Genomic DNA, 15900 nt, shown 5'->3' with positions numbered 1-15900 from the left:
TGCCTGTTAACCATGTGTGCTTATTTACATGGAGAGGGTATTTCATAAATTCTACAGGACTTAAATGAACAGCCCTAATCTTCTAACAATGTGTTTTAAAGTCAACACCAGAATTTCATTTCTTACCTAAATCGTATGTTTTACTGCCAACAATTATGACATTATCTCCTCAAAATGTTGTGGGTTTTCACACAGTTGGCAACAAACTGTTTATTAATTCTGTGTCCAAGTGGCCTCGTCTGGTTTTAATCTGCTCTCTTCACCTTTAGGTGTTAGGTGATGGCCTCATCAGGAGGCAGAGTCACTTTATAATTAGGGCCTCGGTATGGGGGTTTGGGAGGGCTTGTATGTCTCTGCTTTTTGGTTCCTAAACGAGGTAGCACAGGAGTGCCTGTCACCTGTAAGCCCTTGGGCTTCAGTAACCCCTGACTAGTCAGTCCATATCCATACCTCCACCTTTTTTTTGGGGCATTTTGTGACTCCTCTTAACCGATACTCTCCTGGAGTTCTGACTAGAGAGGGTGGCCTGTCCTGTCCCCTCCTAGCACGCTCTCTGTGCCTCTCCTGTCCCTTCTCTTTCATGCTTCTGGGGGACTCTCCAGAGAGGACCCTCAGCTCCCGGCACTGTCTACAGTCCCTGCCTAGAGCCCTCCAGATGGTTCATCAACAACCTTTAGACCATGGATTTACTTGTGATGAAAGAGATAAGCAGCCATGTAGAGATCATCTCCCAACAGGGAGATGCTTCACCACCTTCTCCCATGACTCTTAATCACATCTTTTTTTCCCCCCTTCTTCCTTGATGCTTTAACAACTTTTGTTTGGTTTTGTTTTGTTTTGCTCTTAACTCTGCAATAGGGAACTGACAGGAAACATGCAAGTAAAACCAAAACATTTTGCAGTTGGAAATACTCAACTTAATAATGGACTGCTTTGCTTTTTGGTCTACAGTTCACATGTCTTTTGTGGTTCTCATGCCTTCAGTATTTAAGAACCTCAGATGAATTTATTAATTTATCTGTGCACTGATCTCTGTTCTCTTTTTTAAATAAGCCGCAGTTGACACAGTCAAATGGAGGCAAGTGTTTATATAAATAGATTTGTGCCTCCCTGGTTGTGAGACGGGACGAGTGCCAGCACTGCCTCTAATGCGGGACAGTGCAGTCATCAGGGTGCTCTGGCTTATTCTCAGCTGCCTCCCAGCTGATGGAAGGAGCAAATCTGGGAGAGCTTCCAGCCCTGCCTCTCTCGCCTCGCTGACATTGAGCTGCTCTGCTCTTCAGCCCTGGTTCATGGGCCAGCCCCAGCAGGACCAGCTCAAACAGGCCATGGCATTAGACTTCACATTGGTGGTATTTGTAAGATTTGCCTCCTGTTTTGTAATATCCCATATAGATGTCTGCTGTGCAGTCTGATCTCCTGTTTTTACAGCTGTTTTCTATGAATTTTCTCAGGGTTTTATTGATGGGTCATTTTTGTTTGTTATCTGAGCCTCAGTTTGGTTCTATAGTATGATGATATAACTTTCTGTGGAAACTGTGATGTACATTTGCTTGAAGCCTGGTCCCCGTGTCTCCTTTCATTCTTGTGCTGTTGATCAGCCACTAAAACTAAAACCTTAAGAACCCTCCCAAAAACTAAGAACTGCTTTCAGTTCAAATCCCAAATGCAAACAGTTTTTCATAAAACTATTAACTACTGAGTCCTGTGTGCTGGGTTGACCGTGGCTGGATGCCAGGTGCCCACCAAAGCCGCTCTATCGTTCCCTCCTCAGCTGGACAGGGGAGAGAAAATACAACAAAAGGCTCGTGGGTCGAGATAAGGACAGGGAGAGATCAGTCACCAATTACCCTCACGGGCAAAACAGATTCGACTTGGCAAAAAAAAAAAAAAAAAATTTATTACCAATCAAATCAGAGTAGGATAATGAGAAATAAAAACTAAGTGTTAAAACACCTTCCCCCACCCCTCCCTTCTTCCCAGGCTCAGCTTCACTCCCAATTTCTCTACCTCCTCCCCCTGAGCAGCACAGGGGGACGGGGAATGGGGGTTGCGGTCAGTTCATCACACGTTGTCTCTGCTGCTCCTTCCTCCTCACACTCCTCCCCTGCTCCAGCGTGGGGTCCCTCCCACGGGAGACAGTCCTCCACAAACTTCTCCAGTGTGGGTCTTTCCCACGGGCTGCAGTTCTTCACAAACTGCTCCAGTGTGGGTCCCTTCCACAGGGTGCAGTCCTTCAGGAACAGACTGCTCCAGCGTGGGTCCCCCACGGGGCCACCGGTCCTGCCAGCAAACCTGCTCCAGCGTGGGCTCCTCTCTTCCCCACGGGTCCACAGGCCCTGCCAGGAGCCTGCTCCAGTATGGGCTTCCCATGGGGTCACAGCCTCCTCCGGGCATCCACCTGCTCTGGTGTGGGGTCCTCCAATGGGCTGCAGGTGGATATCTGCTCCACCATGGACCTCCATGGACTGCAGGTGGATATCTGCTCCACCGTGGACCTCCACAGGCTGCAGGTGGATATCTGCTCCACCATGGACCTCCATGGGCTGCAGGGGGACAGCCTGCCTCACCATGGTCTTCACCATGGGCTGCAGGGGAATCTCTGCTCCGGTGCCTGGAGCACCTCCTCCCCCTCCTTCTGCACTGACCTTGGTGTCTGCAGAGCTGTTCCTCTCACATATTCTCACTCCTCTCTCTGGCTGCAGTTGTGCAGGTTTTTTTCCCCTTCTTAAATGTGTTATCCCAGAGGTGCTACCACGGTCACTGATGGGCTCGGCCTTGGCCAGCGGCGGGTCTGTCTTGGAGCCATATGGCATTGGCTCTATCGGACATAGGGGAAGTTTCTAGCAGCTTCTCACAAAAGCCACCCCTTTAGCCCCCCTGCTACCAAAACCTTGCCACGCAAACCCAATACATCCTGTTACTTCCTTTTGCTCCTTGAATTAAAAGTTCCTGGTGTGCAAGTGACTATGTTTTACTATTTGTAATAATAATATGTAATGCCAATGACTGTCATCCATTAGGGAGTATAGACATTTTAGGATTGCCAAGATCTTTCATACATAATGTCACCATCAGAGAATGCTGCTATTGTTTCTTTATCTCTATACTTCATCTGCTGACTTAACACAGTCCACATTGTAACTCATTTGCTAATAAAGAATTTAGCTCATATTACTTTCCATCTGAGATACCACAGTGACTTATAATATAGCAACATATCTGTTTTCAGGTTGCTTTGTTCTCTTTTGTTCAAATCCAAAATATCCCAATAGGTTTCTTGGTACAAAATGATACTTTGATAGAGGCAATACTTTCCCCCTCTAAAGTAATTTCTGACATTTTCACTGAGTCTCTGGACTTAAGATTTATTAATCTGTTTGAGTGTTTTTAATATTCTTCACCTTCAGCATTCTAGTGAAGGTGTACTGTAAAGTTTATTCAGGCAGCCTGAGTACGCATTAAAGATGCTATGGTTTCCTTCTGGGTACTTCAGTATGTAGTTTGTTGGTTTTTTTTTTAATTCAAGCAAACTTATTATAATGCCCCTAGCAAATTACTTATTCTATGAAAGATAAGGAAATAATATAAGAATACACAGCATTGCGGAAAGCTATATAATGAAATGTTGGGGTTTTTTTTATTTCTTTCTTGGGATGCTGAATACATTTGGGAAGTTAAAGCAAGAAGGATATATAGCCTCTTTTTCTAACTTTACCTTCCTCCTTCTATTGAAAGAGTTTGTGAGTTCGTGTCTTCCCCTCTGAATAGCCGCACAGGTATCACGTCAAGTCTGTTAGTTCATCTGCGGATTTCAGTGTGAGAGACTTTCTTTTTGGATTTAGGGAGTATCACTTGATGCAGGAAAGATGCTTGTTATACATCATAGAAAACACATTACAACTTAAGACAGCTGTCGTCTGGCCTAAATGAGTCTTCATACTGCTATTTGAACAACGGTGCAATACCATCCTTTGGTAGGAACCCCTGGAAAAAATTCCTCCCCTGTGTGGCCAGCATTGAAGTCTTTCAGTGAAACAGTGAGACTGTATTGAGGCTTGGCATACTGAAAGGGGCACGTCTTTAGGTTGCTGATTTTTCTGAGACCTTTTCATTGAAAGAATGAATTTTTAATCATGCTAAAAGAGCAAGACAGTGAACTTAGAAGACAAATGCAACTGTGACTGAAGATGATGTTTCTACTTAAAAGACTCAGAGCTTCATACTCAGAACCCCAGAGCTCATTCAAATTCTTAGTATGGAGTATTTTAAATTGTTCCTTTTCCTATTAGAAGAAGGGAAATATCAGTGAGCTGTGTGCCGTGTTAATATCTTAAGATTATGGAGACACAAGCAGACCGGAGCAGTTTCTGATGTATGCTGCCTTGTGTTGATCCTCTACAGCTCATTTCCTAGCAGCAGATAGCCAGAGTACAACAGCCAGCTAAGCCAGGGCTGGAAATGGAAAGGTCGGAAGATGGGCTCTGCGCTTCTGGAAGATCTTTTAGTCAGAGCAGCTCTGCCCTGACGGGTCCATCCGCTTTGCATCTCTCCAGTGTCAGGAGGGAGACAAGACAGAAAACCACACAAATCCTGAATTGAGACTTCTGCATTTTGGCTCCATCCTCTTCTCTCTGCTGTCTGACAAAAACTCCGTGATTTCTTATTCTGGCTGTAGGCATTCAGGGGCGGATGTCTGGAAGCTTGTACTAAATGGACTGGCAACCCCTTAGTTTGAGGTTAAGCATGCACAAAACTGAATTGTTTCTTCCTTCCTGCAAGTCATTGCTTGCCCTGTTGGCAGGGCACGGAGGAAAGCTAGCCGTGCTCTTGCTGCTGCCTCTCTACTTTGGGGAGGCAGAACTTAAGAATTTGCCAGTTTGGGGAGAAATAATACTATCTAAAGCGCTGTCCTCTAAATTGTTGCAGTTTTGTAACCAAATCAACTGACTGGTCTTGAAATCTTGGACACAGTTTTTAGGGAGGTGTTATGTAGCTCTTTTAGGATCACTGAATTAACAATTAAAATACATTTCTGACAATCTATTTAAAAAATAGAGTAAAAAAAACCCCTAACGGCAGAATTTCTTTTATAAGCATTTTCTAAGCAAAAATCTCTATGTACATAGCTGTTGTTATTTTTGCTAAGCCACAGAATTTAGTATTTCATTCTTAGTTGGTATATTAGAAAAATATTTACTTGGAGACATGATTCATTCTGACTAATGGGATCAAGCTAATTCAGACCAAAGCTGAATAAAGAAATAAATTTAAAATAGTTTGGGGTTTGGTTTTGGGGGGTTTTTTTGTTGTTGTTTTGGTTTGGTTTTTTGTTTTTTAGAATGGTAGAATGCCCTGTGTGAAATTAAGGGCAGATAGAAATTAAGATAGGGCAGAAGTGAATCTGACCTAAGCTGACCCATCTGGCTAGCACTAGTCTCACTAGCCAGCGGCCCAGAAAGGATTGCAGTGGATCACATCCAGCTTACTGTTCGAGTACTCCTTTGCAGCTAATTAAATGAGAGATGATCATCAATGTCAGTAGGAAATGGGGCTTTGAATCCTTGGTGTTGCATCAATAAATGTTTTAACAGCTCTGCCATTATCTTAATTTTAAAATGTTGAAGTACCTCCTCAAAAGCCAATCAAGTGTAAAACTATAAAGAATTAACTCTGTTTCATGCAGGAGTTTGGTTATTTGTTTTGATTAAAAATGAAAATGAAAGAATATCAACATTTTTCTTCACTAAGATGTCAGCCTGGCCTCTTAGCTGTTATGCACTGTGGTAAAAATAAGAGGTCACCTTTCCCGAGAGATCTGCCCAGATCTGCAGATCCCGGAGGCACTCAGAGCTACCAGCCTGCCACAACCCAAAGAATGAGCTTGTCATAGTTCTCAGAGGTGATTTCTTTTTTCTTGGTAGCCCAGGGCAGTCTCCTGGAGGCTGGATTTTAAGACCAGATCGAAAACTGGCTTCCCCAATAGCAGCCTGATAAGCTATTAAGGAACCAACTGAAGAAGCAGCATGGGATCGGATGGTCACCCATGGCACCCATTCCTGGCCCCCCAGGAACCCTGCCTCCAAGTCAGGCTCCAACAAGCATTTCGATTGCAACCAACCAGCCGATTAGAATGAAAACTGGCTTTTATTATAGTATTTTGAGTTATTCCTAGCAACAAGCTTTTGCCCTGGAAGTCATAAATGCATTTTTTTCTTTGGTGACTAAAAAGAAAACTTCATGTTTTTCCCCTGAAAATGTTAAGGAAAATTCCTGCTTTAAAATGAGATGCATCTAAACTGTGTGTGTAGACTGTGGGGACATCTGCTGGGGTGCTGGGAAATGGCAGAGTTCAAGAAGTGTACTGATGGTGGAACGATTTGAGCGTGAATATGCCAAAAATTGTTAATATTGCGGCATTCTCTCGAGGCTGAGAATTTCACATTTTACCCCCAAAGGAAACCAGGTGCCTGTATCGCAGTATTTCCGTGCTAATTGCTCTAGGAGAACACTTAAGACCCGTATAAGCACATCCAGACATAACCCTCTTAATTTAAAAACTCTGTATTTTGGTCATGTAAAAAAAACTGTAGAAGAGGAGAAATCTCTGGAAATTCCTTGTAATCATGGGTGAGCCAAGAGAAGCTGGCGTCCTGTGAGGCAGACCAGCTCAGTCAGCTCTGACCACATAACAGCCTTCCGCGGCTTCCAGCGGTACCCTCAGGATGGAAATGCTTTTCTTGCAGCTGGAAATGCAGCTGGAAATGAAAAATGGCCTTCCCTCCTGTCTACCAGCTCTTGCGGTGGCCATCCAAGGACCAGCAGAGGAGCTTTGGTGATGGGACTGGCACACCCACATGTTGCCACATCACAGGATCGTGGTCTGAAATGTAGCATCGGATTTCCTGTTTTTGTTAAAATTAAGCAAAAATGCCATTAAAAAACTAATCCCGGCTTGAATCTGATAGTACATGAAGCCCTAAATTGAGCCAAAATTGTCAAATTCATAGAATTCGGTGGAATCATGGAATGAATTCTGCTCCAATACTTCAGTATAGTCTTAATTAATTTGCTAAGATTAAGGAAACTTTCATCTTATCAGTTGGAAAAGATGTGGCTGGGGAGACGATACATATCTGTTGTGGCTATTTGGTCAAAATTACATTTAGCGTTCCATTTTCCTCGTGCACTTCCCTATATATCTGTATAATCTGCTTCTTGCTGTCTGAACTGTAAGATGTTTGAGGGGCTGGCACCGTCTTCTAGATTTGTGTTTGAAAAGTGCCTTTGCAGTGATGTTTTCTGCAGGCACGAGAATAAAACAAGGGGTGGAGGTGTATGCATTTTAAACTCTTCTGCTGAAATTTTCAGATGCCTGTGTATAGACAGAGGTCCACGTTTTTAGACAACTAACATGATTTTCACAAATTCTGGCCCCTTCTTGCCCCACAGTCCAAGTTACTTGCACTGAGCTCAAATCCTGTTTGCAGCCCAGTCAATGTCAATGCTACTCTATAGCCCTTTTTCCTGCATCTATCACATTCCATTTGGAAACCTTGTTGGGCATCGATGGGTGGAAATTGCTGGTATAGATCAGGACAAAAGTTGTTTCACAGCTGAGTCAATTTTGTTAATGCAAAAACAGTGCACCAGACATCTGGTTAGAATTATTTTTATTCCATCCTTAAGAATGAATGACTTAAATATGAAAAATGTGGAGCAACATATAAGCTCCCCTATAGTCTACATACTCCCCCCCCATATAGTCTCTATACTTTCAGACAAGAGCAAAGCTGGAAAAGCTGGGAGAAACTATTTTTGTTTTGCTAAGTTACGAATCCCCCCCCGCCCTGGCCCATCCGTACTGTTTGCTATATAAATATATTTATGCTCTACCATTAGTAACTTCAAGCGTTTGACCAAGCGTTAACAGGTAAAACAGCTTTAAGAATGCTTCAAAGAAGACATTAATGATGCTTTCATATAATTGTTAATACAGTGGTGTTCTATAGCTGTTATGAATTTAAAGTAAAAATATTGAATTTAATTTACCTACTGCTTAGAGAAATAGATTAGTCCTAAATTATCCTAAGCGTGTTAGCTGTACACAGTGTAACTTTGTCTGATATGGTATTTGGTGATAGATGCAAAAGTAGAAATGAAAATAGGACATGTTAAACCAGATACTTTGTAAACTGATTATCCCAGGATATTAGGTTCCGTTAAACTTATAATAAATATATTTTTCTTTTTTTCCTTACTCAGGGGCGTGCCTCATTAACACCTGAGAAACAACGTTTTGCCCACGAACATGGTGAAATGAAAAATCTAGAAGATATTGTTAAAGATATAAAACCATCTGTGCTAATAGGTAATTTCTTTTACTTTAAAGCAATGACCTTATTCTTTGTTGGAAAAAAATGGGGATGTGGCTTTGTCTGAAGACAAGATCAAGTTCCTCTGAACAGAGTTTACCTTTGTGTGTTTTTAGAAAACACTAGGTGCATAATGGACTCTATTAAGCAACTGAACAAACAGTAACTATCCAAGCATGTAACACTGCTTTCACTCCAAGCCATCCATTTTACAGGGGGAATAATCTGAGTTGGTTTAAACATCTGATGGAGAACCTGATCACCTTCCTAAATTACTTCTGATTTAATGTGGATGGTGTAATACAAATAACCCCAAACTTAGACTGAGAAAACTGAGCTAAGCACATGTAAAGCTGTGCAAATATGAGCATGCTGTAGCTGAATCTTCTTTTCCCTCATATTTAGGTCCTTAGGCACCAGTCCTTTGTGCAGACCAAAACACAGATTTTACAAAGACTTTTTCTTTTATAAAAGCTGCAGGATTTGGCATCTCAGTAAAGGATTGTTCAGCTCTCTGCAGTTTGGTTATTGTATTTCAGTGACAGTTTCAGGAATGAACTGCAAGTACTCTTAAATCATTTTTTTAATATGTAAGACTTGAAAATTCATCTATCTGGCTAGTAAAATTATTCATCAGATGCTGGAAAATCTGAAATGCCACAGTGAAAATTATCCTGCATTTTAAGAGCTGCCTTTTCAACTATGCCTAGACCACATGGTCCTTATTCAGTAAAATCTGCTTTTGACAATGATCATGAATGAGGTAAATAAAGCTTATCTTGAATGAGGTAAATAAAGCTTATCTTTTTCTATGCTCCATAAAGATATGACTCCCAAGACAGAGACCAAGTAGTCTTGAGAATTTATTTAGTAGAATACAAGGCTGAAAAAGCTAGTAGAATAGAAAACTAGATTGAATTATCTGTGATACTTATCTAGATAAAGGTGTGTGGATGCTCAGGGAATGTTTGCTGTCATGAAATATGGATGTTTACTGTGTGTCATTTTTATTTATAAATCTATGCAGTGCTTTCCCTCATACTGTGAGGGAAAACTATTCCCTCCATCCATACTGTGTAATGAAGGCTCTTCCAACAGAAACAGCAATGAAAATTAATATTGGAGTTTTTTTTGGTTTGGAGGACTAGTCATTTAGTATCTTCCCCTGGGCAGCAGGAGTCACGGGGAAATATGTTGATACTCCTTCTCCCAGTGTTTTACTTAACTCTGTCTCAGTGAATCCTTATATACATTTCATCGCCTGTGATGGCTCAAGGAAAAGCCTTAGTTTAGTTTGACCAAATACAAGAAATTGCAATTTTATAAACGAAAAACAAAAAAGAAATAGTGAGATTGTTCAGGGCATTTTGTTTTAACTTTATATCTGAAGAGAGTTGTCATTCTTGCTATCGGCTGTCCAGAAGCAGTTTTAGAAGACATTAAACATTTGGCAGCTGCAGACTTAACCAGAAGCTAAGGTGTATAACAAGCTCTTACACAAGAGGATCAAAATCATGACTGCCATAACTGTTCATCAAACCTACAGTGGCCCAGCTGGTCTAACACAGCTTTTGCATCCAAGCATCCGTGTCCATTCATAGAAGGTGAAGTAGAGAGAGCTCAGGTTTGCAAAAAATAGTAGTACGTGACAGAAATGTTTGAGCAAGAGATGTTTAAAGTTTGAGAGAAGTCAACGATTTGCATCAATTGAGGAGTTGCCTCTTTTGTTACCAGGGGATCAGAATAAAGGACATTTGGCCAGACACAAAACCAAATGGGTCTTAGACATTATTGGGCCCACATTAAGCACCTAAACAGCGCCTAAAGAGCCTGTCGTAGGGTGCTTGGGCTTTCAGTAGACCTCTTGGGAAAGCTGCATTTAAAACAATTTAGGGAATTTCAGTGGGGCACCCACCTCTCCCTATTGAGGGCATAGGCTGTGCTTGAAGATGTCTCTGTAAGATGATACCATGCTTCTAGAAGCAGTCAGAAAGTACTCTGAGAGACCTTTAAGAAATGTTAGTCCTGGAGCGTGTATGATCTAGCCAGCTCTGTGAGGTGAGGACCCCTTTCACCTCCCTCCAAGTGCCTTGTGCTCTCCTTGGGCAGACACCAAGCTGTCCTTTTAGAGTGGGCAACGTTGGGATGCTCATTTGTGCGTGAGTGACAAGAGGTTAGAGTACTGACCCAAGAGAGACCCTCTCCTGGCCCGGGTTTGAATCTGTTCCTACTCCCCCAAGAGAGGGAACAACAGCTTTTTTCCTGCTGATGAAACTCAGATGCTGTGTGGAAAGCAGAGCAGGGAGCCAGGCACTGGGGGCTCTGAGCAAGAGCTTGTACCTTCTCTACAAGCCAAGTGATAGGGGCCTCCCTGGACATAAAGATCCTTAGGTTTACTCCAAGGTCTATTTATCTGTTTTTCAGTGAAGGCGGGGAGAGCAAGGACCTTATCCTTGGATTCCCAACTCTTGTAGGTTAGGCAGAAATAGAGGTGTACTGGCATCTCAAAAACATCACACACCCCCCTTTTTGGTTGTGAGTACAGTATAGAGAATAGAAAAGCATCTCTGGTGGGATGGAAGGGGATGTATTAAAAAAAATTGTTGCTGTCAGGGAAGCCTTAAACTCAAAATTGGGATTATTCATCAGCTGAGGCTGGAGATGGCAGAATGATCAGCTGTAGAGACTTTACTCATCATGTCAGAAAAAAATTGAAATCTGACACACTGGATTTGGGAGAAACTATCCAGTCTGTTGCTGGATAGTCCAGTCCAAGACTTTAGGAGATAGAGTTGTACCTTTCTACTCCTTATTGGACTTACCTGCAGGTTAGGTGATACACTTCTGTTTTATGTAAAGGGCCTGAGAAAAGTGGAGAAATTCACCAGACTGTACAGGGGTGAATAGGTTCTGCTTTATGTTAGGGATAATACTGAAGTTTCACTGTTGCAAAATCTTTTATACAAAACTTTATTTTAACCACATGTTAGGAAAAAGGTTGAACTCCATTTTAAAGAGGGAGGTATGCAGTAAAAGGGGCTCTGTTCTTTTAAAAGTAACATGCGTGTCTTACCTTGAACTGATTGCATTTGTCTGCTTGTTATGTGTGTGTTTTTCTTCTTTAGGAGTTGCTGCAATTGGTGGTGCTTTTACTAAACAAATTCTTCAGGATATGGCTGCTTTAAACAAACGTCCTATTATTTTTGCTCTCAGCAATCCTACCAGCAAAGCAGAATGCACTGCTGAGCAGTGCTACAAATATACAGAGGTAACCAAAGTTTAGCATCTCTCCTGTATACATACTGAAAGGAAATCTGAAATCAAATTTAAAATGGGAGGAAGACAGAGGGTGGAGTAGCAAGTACTACTCATGTCTCTGTATGTAGGTAAAATGAGTTAAATTAAGTAACAGGTTTTTCAGATTTTATCAAGACAATTTCACTGAAGTCAATACATGCTTGCACCCTCATAAAAATACGTAATAGCTTTTACTAGCATCAGGCAAGACTCATAGTCTTTATTATAACCAAAGCATCAGTAACCATCAATTATTAAAGCCTTATGCCTGTTTTTGAACTGTACCACTTTGTGTAATATATACACACAGGGGCATGCTTTGCATTTGAGATTTTGTAAATACTCTTTGGGGTAAGAAAATACTTCAATACAGGAAATAGAATCTTTAAAATAATCCTTTATTAAGAACTGCGGTAATTGACTCCTTTTACAAAGATTTCTATTACGGAAACATAGGTGAAAATTAAGAGAACTGTGCTTACTTATTTATTATTGTATTATAGAAGTGCTAATAAACACGTCATCCTGTAATTCAGTCTAGAATTTGAAATGTATGAGTACTTGACTGTATGTGTTTCACAGTGGATTGTGTTTGGATTTCTTGTCAAATACAGGGCAGTGTGAATGACAGTTGCACAGTGTTTAAAAGACAAATTTAGCATGCCCGTTCCCCAGTGCACAGTACACAATTACAGTGCAATGCAAGCGCCAGGGAAGCGGCCTACGTGAAGGGTTGGTTACAGTGGGTAATGACATCTGGTAGGCAGAGCAAAAGACACACTGAAGTATTTGATCTGTCACCAAAACGTATAATAAGCTGGCCATGATAATACTGCATGACACCAAAGCAAACAGAATATTCTTCTGAAGAGCTGAATAGCAACAGTGGGATATTTTAAAATGCACGTTTCCAGTTCTCTAAAATAGGCATAGATATTTCTGATACAAAGCGCCTCTGAAGCATTTAACAGTGACATTTATCACTTCAGCAATGCTAGCATAAATAAAGCCTGGCTTTTCTTCCCCACCTAAATTTACTGCTTTAATTTGAGTGTGCTCCCTCCCCAGCAAGGCAAGAGCCGGAGCCTTTGGGCTGTGGATGTAGAGCCTGTGCAATGTCACTCCCCTCATTAGTCCAAAACCTCATTGCCTGATGTAGAAATTACTTCTCTCTCCCTGTGCATCAGGAATGATCTGGGGAGAACCTGGATAGTAGTGCTGCAGGTGAGTCACCTCTGAGGTGCCTCTTCTGCCACCCTCGAACAGCACTCGGTGGTGCCGGCATCGCTCCCATCAGGGTGTTCCTCATCCCAGGGGAACCTCCGCCAGGCTTGCAGCTCCCTTACAGCCCAGCTCTTGGTACTCCAGTGGTATCACAGCTCTGAACGTGCATGCTACTGAATGACACCAGGCCTAATAGTCCTCTTAGCTAATGTTAAGCCGTTGGCAACATGAGCCCTGTCGCCACATCTGGGCCACCCCACAGGGTTCTGTTCCTCCCCGCAGCTGCCTGATGCGTGCTGTGTCCCCACGTGGAGCTACGCCTGTGTTTGGGTCCTGGGAAGAGATTTAGAGGTCCCATGTGAACTACAACATAAAATGAGTTAGAGCCAGTTCTCTTGTCCTCAGGACAAGTGATACAGTGTAACTTGTATCTGTACAGCTAAATTCTCTAATTCCCCAAAACTGGCTGGCTCTTCCACACTGCCTGCTGGGACCAGTCTGTGCATGGTGCCTGGGCCCTGGTGGCAACAGTACTGCTTGGCACTACCCAAAAATCTGCTGGGAAGCATCCTAGTGGTTTATCCGTATTGGGTGATCACACGGTGGTGCCTGAGTTGGTGCCCTCACCCTGCTCGGTATGTTACAATGAGGGGAGCCACAAGGTCCCAGGAGAGGAGGTCCCATCACCAACTTGTGCTATAGGTTGCACCATGGGATGACCTTCCTGGGACAGAGCTTGCACCTCTGTCATTCTGTTGAGCTGTGGAGTGGGTGCCAGGGGCGTGAAGAGGGGAGATTGGGAGGAACAGAGAGCTCTGCCTGTCCCCACCACTCCTCAGAAGTTGCCACATACAAGAGTCCGACATTTAGTGGCCTTAGTGTCATTTTTGTGGATGATCTGCTGTTGGGAAAAAATCCAGCAGCATCAGCCGTTGTTACCATGACAGTATTGTCCACCTGGAGTTTTACAGCTCCAGGTGTGTACCTTCTTCCTGTGTACCCTTCTTCCCATGTACCCTTCTTCTGGCATGGGCGCACAAAGTGAATAACGAGTGCTGGCTTTCACTTTCTCCTCCTCTAAATTGGGCTGATAGCTCTTACCTGAATAAGGCAGCTGTTACTCCTGACATCAGATAGTCACAGAGAATTGCCAGTGATCTCTAGGATCAGCATCCTGATGCTCTTGAGACATACTCAGTTAAGTAGCTCTAACACCCTCTAAGAAGAGATATTAAATAGATGTAACCCAGCTTCCACAGTGGTAGATATTTAAGGGGATGTGTGAAATACTTCACTGGCATCCTCGCAACTAACGTGCTTTCTTTGGCTTTCTCGTTACAATTTAGGGACGTGGCATTTTTGCCAGTGGAAGTCCTTTTGATCCTGTCACTCTTCCAAGCGGACAAACTCTCTATCCTGGACAGGGTAACAATTCCTATGTGTTCCCCGGAGTTGCCCTTGGTGTTATTTCATGTGGACTGAAACATATTGGTGAGGACGTGTTCCTCACAACTGCTGAGGTATTGTATTAAAAATTATTTAAATTCCTTTATTTAGTAACTTGATAATAATGAAGAATTAAACAGAAATAGTTAAACATTATCTTTTAAATTGGAAAAATAGTACTTTCTGTGTAAGGTCTTTATTTGCAAGGTCTGTTGTTTTTTATAAATTCTATTTGAACAAGTTATTTTTAAAAAGTTAATACTTGGTCCAAAGGTCATCTGATATAAACTTCACCTTCTGTTGGCAAGGAAAAAAGAGAAAGACTTCAGTACTGTATTATCACAGGTGAATGCACATATGTACAGTTTGCATACACATGCACATATGTTTGATTTTAGATTGAAAGGAACTATATTTTGATGTTGGTAGCTTTGGGGTGACTTTTGTGGGTGTTTTGCTTGCAAAAATTATTTAATTTCTTTTAGCTTTTTAGCTTTATGCTATTTTTGAGTAGAGCTGTTGGCATCATTTTTTGTGGACCTCCCTTGTCAATAGCTGGTGAAAGTGCTCTATTGCCTTGTGGTTCCTTGCAGCACAGTTTGACACAATTGCTGTGTTATTCTTCCCATTTTCTTTCTTATCCTTTTCTGCATTGGTTCTTTTCTTTCTTCAGGCAATTTTTTATGATCTTTGTTCTGACATTATCCAACATGTGTTCTCTTCTCCTTTATCTCCACTCAGTGGGCAAGAGATGAACAGAGAGGAAAGACTTTTGGTTCTAGGAGTCATTCACCACCTACTTCCAGTGATTGTTCAAAATCTGACATGCACTGTCTTACAGTAGGACATCATAAATGCACAGGATTGTATCTTCAATATGTATGGGAGAAGAATCTGGCCTTTATTATTTTAGAATCCCTTATTGAAGCAAAATAAAGTACCAGAAGTGGTTGAAGTCAAATGCTTCACACAATTTTTTTAAATTTTTTTTTTTACAAAACAATAAATCAATCTTTTTGTAGCTGTTTCTCACTTAAGAAAATTGTAACTTTCTGTGCTTTTCTGGGTCCAGCATCTTTGCTCCTCATCCACTATAGCATCATAGCACCCTTACCTCTCCTTCCTCTGACCCTTTCTGTCTCACCCCATTCCTGCCCTGTCCTGGAGTTCTGTCTCCTCCGTTGCCCTGTTGGTTCTGCTGTTGGCTGGCACCAAGAGCAACGTAATGAGCCTCGCAGGACTCAGCTTCCTTCTGTTGAGTGATGTGATCTCCAGTGATGCTCAAGCTCCTGGCTACTCGGCTCCCAGGAACGTGCTTCCAAGCTCATCCTGCTCAGAGAGAGCCCAGACTCAGTACAGACAGTGATTAGAGCCCCAAGCAGTCCATGATGGTCTGACCATGTCCATGCAAAGTCATTAAAAGCCTGATGCTTTTTGGTTTTTTTTAAAGAGTATGGAAATAAAGAAGAAGGCTAGCCTCAGTTTACCAAGTTAACTCTAATTAACCTAGATGCACCTCAGTGGTAATTTCTACCCAGTCCAGTTCATATAAATTACA

The 15900-nt window shown here is 42.1% G+C and overlaps 1 protein-coding gene across 1 annotated transcript in view; it reads left to right on the top strand.

The window, feature by feature from the left end:
- ME1 (malic enzyme 1) overlaps positions 1-15900 on the top strand; it is a 189156-nt gene that overhangs the window by 164631 nt on the left and 8625 nt on the right. The window contains exons 10-12 of the mRNA XM_072855379.1: positions 8266-8371; positions 11501-11643; positions 14243-14416. Of these exons, the coding sequence (XP_072711480.1) occupies positions 8266-8371; positions 11501-11643; positions 14243-14416 (423 nt within the window). The remainder of the gene's footprint in view (positions 1-8265; positions 8372-11500; positions 11644-14242; positions 14417-15900) is intronic.

Source organism: Ciconia boyciana, chromosome 3, assembly GCF_034638445.1.
Source record: "Ciconia boyciana chromosome 3, ASM3463844v1, whole genome shotgun sequence".
NCBI classification, from domain to species: Eukaryota; Metazoa; Chordata; class Aves; order Ciconiiformes; family Ciconiidae; genus Ciconia; species Ciconia boyciana.
This window is presented reverse-complemented; position numbering and strand designations above follow the sequence as displayed.